Raw genomic sequence first — 12,196 nt, forward strand, 5'->3', positions numbered from 1 at the left:
CTAGGAAATGATGTGGGGAATCTTCATTGCCACTTTGTCGGTGCGGTAACCAGAAGTCAAGCCAAGAGAGCAGCCCATGTGGACGTGTACAACCCATCCATGGAACTGAGGCCACCAGAACTGCCATTACAGCCGGTGAGTGATTCTTCTTGTGGGGATAATATGAATGTTACTTGGGATAAAGTTCAGTTTAGACAAGAAGTAGAGACTGACCCCACCCTTGCTAGTTTTAGAACTCGGGCTGAAATAGGGCAGCTAGGGGAAAACGGAGAAAGAATTATCAGAGAAAATGGACTTCTGTATCGGGTTGCCAATGCCGACTCCCTAGATAAGCCCTGGACTTATAGCAAACAGCTGATTGTTCCTCAGAAGTACAGAATTCCCCTATTACACCTGGCTCATGACATTCCTACGGCTGGCCATCAAGGCAAAACCCGCACCGAGAGACGATTGACTCAAACTTTTTATTGGCCGGGGATTTCCCAAGCAGTGGCGCATTTCTGCCGAACTTGTGACATATGTCAGCGTAGAGGGCGACCCGGAGATCACCCAAAGGCACCCCTGCAACCGCTCCCTATAATAGAAGAACCCTTTCAAAGAGTAGCTGTTGATATCATTGGACCTCTGGCTAAACCAAGTAAATCTGGAAAGCAGTACATTCTCACTGTTGTGGACTACGCCACCCGATATCCAGAAGCCATGGCCTTGTCAAGTATCTCTGCAGCCAAGGTGGCCGAGGCCTTGGTTATTATTTTTACCAGAGTAGGATTCCCCAGTGAGATCTTGTCGGACCAAGGCTCCCAGTTTATGTCAGAGTTGGTCCAGTGTCTGTGGCGCACCTGTGGAGTACGAGCGATCCGAACGACCCCGTATCATCCCCAAACAAATGGACTTTGTGAACGATTCAACGGCACTCTGAAGAATATGCTGAGGGCCTTCACGGACCGAGATTCAGACTGGGAGAAGTACCTACCCCATCTCTTGTTTGCCTATCGGGAAGTTCCCCAGGAGTCCACTGGGTTCTCCCCCTTTGAACTACTCTATGGAAGAAAGGTCCGAGGACCCTTAACCCTGCTCAAGGAATACTGGGAGGGGCAAGTTGAAGATACAGGAACCCCTGTTGTCCCTTATGTCCTAAAGCTGCGAGAAACCTTGGCCCAACTTGCTAGTTTTGCACAGAGTCATTTGCGTATGGCTCAAACCAGACAGAAGACATGGTATGACCGTAACGCACGCTATCGGGAGTTTGTAGAAGGACAACAAGTCTTAATGATTGTTCCCCATCGGCAGAATAAACTGCAGACCACATGGGAGGGTCCCTTCCGGGTTCTCAGAAAACTGAATGATACCAATTACCTTCTTGCTTTAGATGATCAGGGGCTAAGGCAAAAGACTGTCCATGTGAATATGATTAAGGAGTACCATGACCGGAACATTCCAATGATAGCAAGCTGTCGGTTGGCTTCAGAAGATGGTCAAGAGGATGAGGACTCTCTACCTGATCTCGTGGAAGCAGCGAGAGCCCCATCCACTGTGGAACAGGTTCCCCTGGGAGATTACCTGGACTCCTTACAGAAAATCCAGATGCTGGAAGTGCTTCAACAGAGACGGGCTGCTTTCTCATCCCAACCAGGTCGAACCACCGTCACCCAACATCATGTGGACACTCAGGGCATCCGTCCCATACAACTGGCTCCTTACCGGGTACCTGAATCAGTTCGAAACACCATGCAGCACGAACTGGAGGAGATGTTACAGCTTGGGGTAATCCAGGCCTCCCATAGCCCTTGGGCCTCCCCTGTGGTGTTAGTACCCAAGAAGGATGGGAGTACTCGATTTTGTGTGGACTATCGGCGACTAAACGACCATACCGTCAGCGATCCTTACCCAATGCCTCGTATTGACGAACTTCTAGACCGACTGGCTGGGTCCCGATATGTCACTACCTTGGATCTCAGTAAGGGATACTGGCAGATCCCTCTAACGGATGAAGGGAGAGAACGGTCCGCTTTTATAACCCCCTTTGGCCTGTATGAATTTCTAAGCATGCCTTTTGGAATGAAAAATGCCCCGGCCACCTTCCAGAGAATGGTGGATCAGATCCTCCGGGGATGTGATGACTTTGCTTGTGCCTACTTGGATGATATCGCCGTCTTCAGCCACACATGGGAGGAACATCTGAATCAAGTAGCCGTTATTCTGGACCTGATTCTGGCAGCCGGCCTAACTATTCGACCCGATAAATGCCAATTGGGGATGGGGGAAGTCCAGTACCTAGGACATCGAGTGGGAGGAGGGAAGCTCCGACCTGAGCCTGCCAAAATCCAGGCTATTAGAGACTGGCCTGTACCCCAAACTAAGAAACAAGTTATGGCTTTTCTGGGCACTGCCAGTTATTACCGAAAATTTGTTTCTCATTTCAGTACTGTGGCCAAGCCTCTTACCGACCTGACCAAGAAAACAATGCCCCGGCTGGTGATCTGGACTCCAGCCTGTGATGAGGCTTTTAACCGGCTGAAGGATGCTTTGATCTGCGATCCTGTCCTGGCTGCTCCAGACTACAAGAGGAGATTCATTGTGCAAACGGATGCCTCTGCTTATGGACTGGGAGCTGTCCTCAGCCAGGTGAATGCAGCCGGGGAGGAGCACCCCATCGCCTATCTCAGCCGGAAACTGCTGGACCGAGAAGTGGCCTATGCAACTGTTGAGAAGGAATGTCTGGCTGTAGTGTGGGCCCTTAAGAAACTACGGCCGTATCTGTATGGACGGGAATTCACTGTGGTTACTGATCACAATCCCCTCACCTGGCTGAACAGAGTCTCTGGGGACAATGGACGCTTACTGCGATGGAGCCTGGCTCTGCAGCCCTATAACTTTACCATACAATATAGAAGGGGCAGCCAACACCAAAATGCAGATGGACTGTCCAGGCAAGAGGAGCCTTGAGTCCTGTCAGCCATGCCTGCGTGTACTTAACCAGCGACCTGTAGAGGTCCCTAGTACGTACACAAGTTGGGAGGGGAAGGAATTGTCATGATGTATTTTACCTTCTCACTGTATTTGCTGTAATACTATGTCAGGATGTGATGTCACTTTCCTTTGGTTGTACTTACTGAACACTTTGAAATGTCTTGGGATGTAAGTAACCATACCTTCCCCCCATCTCCTGTGTCTCTGGGCCCATAATGCAATTATCTCTTGTCCACACAGCCAGGGGAACTTCTCATTGTTTCGTAAGCAGTGGATATCGCCAACTACACAAACCTGTAGACATCTCGGAGCCAACCTTCTAGAATCTTCTAGTGGGCCCAACCATTGCATAGACCCCTACCCTTGAGGGGCGGGCCCACGAGCTCAAACAATTCACTCCTGTTTCTAAATGCAGTTGGGAGTTGAGTTTTTGAAGAGGAAGGGAGCGAGATCTGAATCTGCGGACAGACCTCGCCGTCCAGTGGATTGTGTGGGATTTCTGGGACTCTGAAAAGGACTATTACGTTGTGATCTGGCACTTTGGATTATCGGGAGGTGCCCCCGAATCTGTTTTATTTGGACTTGTCGTGTGCTGTTCCTGTATTCCTGTTAGTAAACCTGTTGGATCATCCTCGGCCTGTTGTCTCTCTTTGCTCTGATGTACACCCCGTCACACAGACGACGCGCACCTACCAGACGACGCGCACCTTCTACACGGCATGCAACTTCTACAGGGCGTGCACCTTCCACAGGGCGCGCACCTTCCAGACGACGCGCACCTTCCAGACGACGCGCACCTTCCAGACGACGCGCACCAACCAGACGACGCGCACCTACCAGACAACGCGCACCTTCCACAGGGCGCGCACCTTCCACAGGGCGCGCACCTTCCACAGGACGCGCACCTTCCACAGGACGCGCACCTTCCAGATGACGTGCACCCTCCAGACGACGCGCACCTTCCAGACGACGCGCACCTTCCAGACGACGCGCACCTTCCAGGCGACGCGCACCTACGAGACGACGCGCACCTACCAGATGACGCGCACCTACCAGACGACGCGCACCTACCAGACGACGCGCACCTACCAGGCGACGCGCACCTTCCAGGCGACGCGCACCTACCAGACGACGTGCACCATCTAGACGACGCGCACCATCCAGACGACGCGCACCTACCAGATGACGCGCACCTACCAGACGACGCACACCTTCTACAGGGCTTGCAACTTCTACAGGACCCGCACCTTCCACAGGGCGCGCACCTTCCAGACGACGCGCACCTACCAGACGACGCGCACCTACCAGACGATGCGCACCTTCTACAGGGCATGCAACTTCTACAGGACACGCACCTTCCACAGGGCGCGCACCTTCCAGACGACGCGCATCTTCCACACGACGCGCACCTTCCAGACGACGCGCACCTTCTACACGGCATGCAACTTCTACAGGACACGCACCTTCCACAGGACGCGCACCTTCCAGACGACACGCATCTTCCACACGACGCGCACCTTCCAGACGACGCGCAACTACCAGACGATGTGCACCTTCTACAGGGCATGCAACTTCTACAGGACGCGCACCTTCCACAGGGCGCGCACCTTCCAGACGACTCGCACCTTCCAGACGACGCGCACCTACCAGACGACGCGCACCTTCTACACAGCATGCAACTTCCACAGGGCGCGCACCTTCCAGACGACGTGCACCTTCCACAGGGCGCGCACCTTCCAGACGACGCGCACCTTCCACAGGGCGCGCACCTTCCAGACGACGCGCACCTTCCAGACGACGCGCACCTTCCAGACGACGCGCACCTTCCAGACGACGCGCACCTACCAGACGACGCGCACCTTCCAGACGACGCGCACCTTCCAGACGACGCGCACCCTCCAGACGACGCGCACCTACCAGACGACGCGCACCTTCCACAGGGCGCGCACCTTCCACAGGGCGCGCACCTTCCAGACGACGCGCACCTTCTCCAGGACACGCACCTTCCACAGGACGCGCACCTTCCACAGGGCGCGCACCTTCCACAGGGCGCGCACCTTCCAGACGACATGCACCTTCCAGACGACGCGCACCTTCCAGACGACGCGCACCTTCCAGACGACGCGCACCTTCCAGACGACGCGCACCTTCTACAGGGCTTGCAACTTCTACAGGACCCGCACCTTCCACAGGGCGTGCACCTACCAGACGACGCGCACCTTCTACAGGGCATGCAACTTCTACAGGGCGCGCACCTTCCAGACGACGCGCATCTTCCACACGACGCGCACCTTCCAGACGACGCGCACCTTCCAGACGACGCGCACCTTCCAGACGATGCGCACCTTCTACAGGGCATGCAACTTCTACAGGACACGCACCTTCCACAGGGCGCGCACCTTCCAGACGACGGGCACCTTCCAGACGACGCACACCTACCAGACGACGCGCACCTTCTACACGGCATGCAACTTCTACAGGACACGCACCTTCCACAGGACGCGCACCTTCCAGACGACGCGCACCTTCCACACGACGCGCACCTTCCAGACGATGTGCACCTTCTACAGGGCATGCAACTTCTACAGGACGCGCACCTTCCACAGGGCGCGCACCTTCCAGACGACGCGCACCTTCCAGACGACGCGCACCTTCCAGACGACGCGCACCTTCTACACAGCATGCAACTTCTACAGGACGCGCACCTTCCACAGGGCGCGCACCTTCCAGACGACGCGCACCTTCCAGACGACGTGCACCTTCCACAGGGCGCGCACCTTCCAGACGACGCGCACCTTCCACAGGGCGCGCACCTTCCAGACGACGCGCACCTTCCAGACGACGCGCACCTTCCAGACGACTCGCACCTACCAGACGACGCGCACCCTCCAGACGACGCGCACCCTCCAGACGACGCGCACCCACCACAGGGCGCGCACCTTCCACAGGGCGCGCACCTTCCACAGGGCGCGCACCTTCCAGACGACGCGCACCTTCCACAGGACGCGCACCTTCCACAGGACGCGCACCTTCCACAGGGCGCGCACCTTCCACAGAGCGCGCACCTTCCAGACGACATGCACCTTCCAGACGACGCGCACCTTCCAGACGACGCGCACCTTCCAGACGACGCGCACCTTCTACACGGCATGCAACTTCTACACGGCATGCAACTTCTACAGGACGCGCACCTTCCACAGGGCGCGCACCTTCCAGACGACGCGCACCTTCCAGACGACGCGCACCTTCCAGACGACGCGCACCTTCCAGACGGCGCGCACCTTCCACAGGGCGCGCACCTTCCACAGGGCGCGCACCTTCCAGACGACGCGCACCTTCTACAGGACGCGCACCTTCCACAGGGCGCGCACCTTCCACAGGGCGCGCACCTTACAGACGACATGCACCTTCCAGACGACACGCACCTTCCACAGGGCGCGCACCTTCCAGACGACGCGCACCTTCCAGACGACGCGCACCTTCTACAGGGCATGCAACTTTTACAGGACGCGCACCTTCCACAGGGCGCGCACCTTCCAGACGACGCGCACCTTCCAGACGACGCGCACCTTCCAGACGACGCGCGCCTTCTACAGGGCGCGCACCTTCCACAGGGCGCGCACCTTCCACAGGGCGCGCACCTTCCACAGGGCGCGCACCTTCCAGACACGCACCTTCCACAGGACACGCACCTCATGAGAGCGGCAGCGATTCCACTGACTGCGGAGCCAGCAACAATTGCAACTCCTCCTCACTATCTCCCATCTAATCCTGGTAGGTGGTCTTACCTCCGGTGACCCTCAGGGTCCTCATCGTGGATATGGCTTCTGCTAGTGCCGGGTGCGATACATGGACAGACATCTCCGCTCCGTTATCCTCAGAATAGCTGGGAGTGATGTGAACACAACACTGACAGCTGAAAGTGCAAAGTCTCTGCCAGTGAATGAAGCGGAGGAGACCGGATCTATTGGGGGTGACAGCTGGGATCATTTCCAGGTGTAGGGGCCCCTGTGTGTGATTGGCAGCCCCATTCATCAGGCTCTGCTGCTCTATGTCTATATTCACACTAGCACCCCCAGCATCTTGATCTCTCATCACTCGGACTGGGGGAGTCTGGGCTCTGGATCTCCAGGTGTGGATCTTCTTCATCTCCTCTCCTCGTCTCGTCAGATACACAAAGATCTCCAGGTCATTAGGCTTGAAGTTCTGAACATTAAATGTCAGCGTGGTCCTGGTCATGTCGATCAGCTGTTCGCTGCCGACGATCTCAGAAATGGTGGGGGGGTCTGCAGGAAGAAGGGAGACAAGCACAGATCAGGAACCATCACAACCAGTGGACAGAAGTGTCCAGAAGGCTGGAAGGTCACTCGAAGTCCCAGAGACTGATACTGAACGACCACTGCTCACCCACCGCCCCAGGCAGCACGCCTCCTGAGGCTCAGGTCTTACCTTTCTTTATGGCTTCGTAGTAAAGGACACCAGTCAAGAGGAGCAGCATAGTCAGTATTGTCGCCACCAGGGCGCCAACAATTGTTCCAGAATTATCTTCTTTCTCTGTAATCACAAGGAAGAAATATTCAGACATGGTGGAAGGATCTGAGCCCACAATCAGCGTGGAGCCTGAGCCTACATGGACCCCCGTGTGTGTTACTGAGGCAGGCGCAGTCTGGGGCCGGGGGAATCCATAATCGATATTCAGTATGATGGCGTCCTCTGGGACTGCCTGGCCCTCATCCTATTTGTCTATTTCTGCCATCACTTGGTGCCAACAGCAATGAATGAAGATGGAGCAGGGCGGCCTGCGATGGGCAGGTGTCTGCGGAGTCTCTATTTTGGACGCACTTCTTTTTCGGATTCTCTAGGTAATATCAATCCTCATTGTCTGGTATTAGAGACGTCTCCATCAGACAGGGTTACTGGCATTCGTGTGGTTCGGGGGTCACAGCTCCTCTCACTACCCCCTGTTCTTGGAGATCGGCTTTCTTTGTCTGTATTTCTGGATATTCTGCGGTCCGGTTCTGTGTTGACGTACCGCGGTCCGGTTCTGTGGTGACGGACTGCGGTAGCACAGGTCTATTAATTTGCTCTGTGTTGTGATGACCCGGACTAATAATTATAGGGCTGAACCTAACACTTTTGGGCCTTGTAGGAAGGCTGGTCATGGAAGACGTGATGGCGAGCGACTCCCTGTCCCTCATCACTAGTGGTAAATGCCGGGGGCTGATATGGGGGCATTGGGGCAGAATATTCTACAGAAATGTTTTGCTGTGGATAAAATGTGCTCTTTTTTTATGTTACTCTTGGATTTCACTCCTCTGTTCCTGAATTTCGGGAGCTTTTGCAGATAGAATTGGATAATGCACAGAAGAGTGACCCCAGAAATAGAGGATGGCGATGTCCCCATAGACGCCACCTGCCATTACATGTCGGGGAGAGGTTAGTAATCACCTGTGACTGTCAGGGTGAAGTTCTTCATCAGGTCCTGGTGCAGGGATCGGTGCTTCACCAGACAGGAGTATCTATATCCGCTGTCCTGCAGTGCAGGATACAAGGTCAGGTGACTGGTGACGCTGAACGTCCCGTCCGCGATGATGACGCTGTCACCGGTGCACGTCCCGCGCTCCAGCACCACACATTTGGAATCTCTCTCGTGGCGCACCCATTGGATGGTAATATTTTTAGGATAAAAGTTGCTGACTTCACACGACACGACTTTCTCATTTTCCAGCTCCACACTGACGGTATCTCCAGGAGTCAGGACAGCGGAGGGGGCAGCTGCAAGAGGAAGGAGGACAGCATTACGTCTCCACTCACACAACGCTGTCACCGCAGATCCCACTGCTGACGTCTCCACTCACACAACGCTGTCACCGCAGATCCCACTGCTGACGTCTCCACTCACACAACGCTGTCACCGCAGACCCCACTGCTGACGTCTCCACTCACACAACGCTGTCACCACAGATCCCACTGCTGACGTCTCCACTCACACAACGCTGTCACCACAGATCCCACTGCTGACGTCTCCACTCACACAACGCTGTCACCACAGATCCCACTGCTGACGTCTCCACTCACACAACACTGTCACCACAGATCCCACTGCTGACGTCTCCACTCACACAACACTGTCACCACAGATCCCACTGCTGACGTCTCCACTCACACAACGCTGTCACCACAGATCCCACTGCTGACGTCTCCATTCACACAACACTGTCACCACAGATCCCACTGCTGACGTCTCCATTCACACAACACTGTCACCACAGATCCCACTGCTGACGTCTCCATTCACACAACACTGTCACCACAGATCCCACTGCTGACGTCTCCATTCACACAACGCTGTCACCACAGATCCCACTGCTGACGTCTCCATTCACACAACACTGTCACCACAGATCCCACTGCTGACGTCTCCATTCACACAACACTGTCACCACAGATCCCACTGCTGACGTCTCCACTCACACAACGCTGTCACCACAGATCCCACTGCTGACGTCTCCACTCACACAACACTGTCACCACAGATCCCACTGCTGACGTCTCCATTCACACAACACTGTCACCACAGATCCCACTGCTGACGTCTCCACTCACACAACGCTGTCACCACAGATCCCACTGCTGACGTCTCCACTCACACAACACTGTCACCACAGATCCCACTGCTGACGTCTCCATTCACACAACGCTGTCACCACAGATCCCACTGCTGACGTCTCCACTCACACAACGCTGTCACCACAGATCCCACTGCTGACGTCTCCATTCACACAACACTGTCACCGCAGATCCCACTGCTGACGTCTCCACTCACACAACGCTGTCACCACAGATCCCACTGCTGACGTCTCCATTCACACAACACTGTCACCACAGATCCCACTGCTGACGTCTCCATTCACACAACACTGTCACCACAGATCCCACTGCTGACGTCTCCATTCACACAACGCTGTCACCACAGATCCCACTGCTGACGTCTCCACTCACACAACGCTGTCACCACAGATCCCACTGCTGACGTCTCCATTCACACAACACTGTCACCGCAGATCCCACTGCTGACGTCTCCACTCACACAACGCTGTCACCACAGATCCCACTGCTGACGTCTCCATTCACACAACGCTGTCACCGCAGATCCCACTGCTGACGTCTCCACTCACACAACGCTGTCACCACAGATCCCACTGCTGACGTCTCCACTCACACAACACTGTCACCACAGATCCCACTGCTGACGTCTCCACTCACACAACGCTGTCACCGCAGATCCCACTGCTGACGTCTCCACTCACACAACGCTGTCACCACAGATCCCACTGCTGACGTCTCCACTCACACAACGCTGTCACCGCAGATCCCACTGCTGACGTCTCCACTCACACAACGCTGTCACCGCAGATCCCACTGCTGACGTCTCCATTCACACAACGCTGTCACCACAGATCCCACTGCAGGGCACTGCGGCCGATGCCGCTGCCCCTGACTGCTGAGCCCCTCGCTACGTCCTCCATGGTCACCTCTCCCTCCTTCCCATTGTGCAATGCCCCCCGCTGACCCCCCTTCCCTGCTGGGACCTCCCCCAAATCATATAAGCAGCCTCCGGAGTCCCTCCTTCCTCTTACCACATCTGCCCTCAGGGTGAGCATCGCCGATGGACCCCCTGGAAGCAGCGGTAAGAGAAAGGAGCGGACGGGAGGGAGCCGAATGGCTTGCCTCCCTTGTGGGCACCAGCTCCCTCCTGCCGGTTCCCAGCAGCGGTGGGCGCAGGTCTTCCAGACCCTCCCGTCCACCGCAGCATTTAAGCCCCACCACAGATCCCAGGCGCAGGGCGGCCCGGTCCAGAAGGTCCGGTCCGCTTTCACCTCCTGCTCCCGGCCCTAGCCCCTGATCCACCCCCCCCCCATCACGCCGGTCGCCATGGCCACCTCGCGCACCTCCCCCGCCGGGATGACGCGGCCCCGTGTGACTCCCTGTGGCATACGGAGGTCGCGTCACATCCGCTATCCATGTTCGCCGCGTCACTTCCTGTGACGCGGCGATCACATGATAACTCGTCACTTCCGGTTTCGGGTCCCGGACCGGAAATGACGTCAGGATCCGGAAAAGCAAGAGAATGCGGCGTTCGGCGCACATATCAGCTGTTTTTAACAGCTGACATGTGTGACTACAAGTTACGGGTGGAATCGCTTCCACCTGCAACTTGTAACCCCTTACATCTCGCTGCCAAAGTCTGGCAGTGAGATGTATATGCGCGGGCATTCTATCACTTACCACCGCCCCCACCGAAAGTCACGTGCGTGATCACATGACTTTCGGTGGTTGCCATGGTAGCACAGGGTCATGTGATGACGCCTGTAGCTACCTTGAGTCACTTGCTCTCAGTGCCGGCATACTTCCGGCATTGAGAGTAAAGCAGTGTATCTGCAGATCTCAGCTGTGTAGCTGAGATCTGCAGATAGTGCAGAGCGATCGAATTGTTGATCCATACATCCCCCTAAAGGGTCAAGTAAAAAAAAAAAAAAAAAAAAAAAAAATAAAATAAAAATAAATAAATAAATTTAAAAAATAATAAAATAAAAAAATAAATATGTATACATATATACACATATTTGGTATCGCCACGTTCAGAAAAGCATGATCTATCAAAATATAAAATCAATTAATCAAAGAATAATAATGCTAATAATTTTATTCACTTGGGTAGCGATGTCCACGGCGCTTTGTATGCATTGGCGACGCTGTCCCCATTGGAACTCACAATCTAGAGTCCCTAATCTGATTGTTAAATTTCGTAGCAGCAAACAAAAAACAAAACACAAACACCCAAAATTACGCTTTTGGTCACCGCATGTTTTGCGTAACATCCAATAACAGGCGATCAAAAGTAGCATCTGCGCAAAATGGTACCATTAAAAAATGTAAACTCGAGACGCAAAATAAGCAGTCATTGCGCCATAGATCCCAAAATGAGAACGCTACAGGTTTCAGAAAATGGCGCAAAACGTACGCCACTTTTATTGGGCGATCTTGTTAACACCATCAGGAGTAGTTCTGGTTAACCCCGCGTTTGTACAACATCAGGATGTAACGCAGCAGCGCCCGACTTACACAGGGACGTGTTCTACTGCTGTGTATCACAGCTGGGAACTCACCTAACACCAGATACAGTAAAAAAAAAAAAAAATAAATAAATAAAAAATTCGCGCAA

General features: G+C 54.7%; 1 protein-coding gene across 2 annotated transcripts in view; it reads right to left on the reverse strand.

Annotated features, from left to right (window-relative positions):
* The window catches only part of LOC142254521 (uncharacterized), a 212,521-nt gene that overhangs the window by 52,538 nt on the left and 147,787 nt on the right, over positions 1–12,196 (reverse strand). For both annotated transcript variants that reach the window (XM_075325621.1, XM_075325620.1), the window contains exons 3-5: positions 8,419–8,745; positions 7,420–7,524; positions 6,759–7,256 (exon numbers count right to left, since the gene is read on the reverse strand). In XM_075325621.1, coding sequence (XP_075181736.1) covers positions 6,759–7,256; positions 7,420–7,524; positions 8,419–8,745 — 930 coding nt within the window. The remainder of the gene's footprint in view (positions 1–6,758; positions 7,257–7,419; positions 7,525–8,418; positions 8,746–12,196) is intronic.

Source organism: Anomaloglossus baeobatrachus, chromosome 10 (assembly GCF_048569485.1).
Source record: "Anomaloglossus baeobatrachus isolate aAnoBae1 chromosome 10, aAnoBae1.hap1, whole genome shotgun sequence".
NCBI classification, from domain to species: domain Eukaryota; kingdom Metazoa; phylum Chordata; class Amphibia; order Anura; family Aromobatidae; genus Anomaloglossus; species Anomaloglossus baeobatrachus.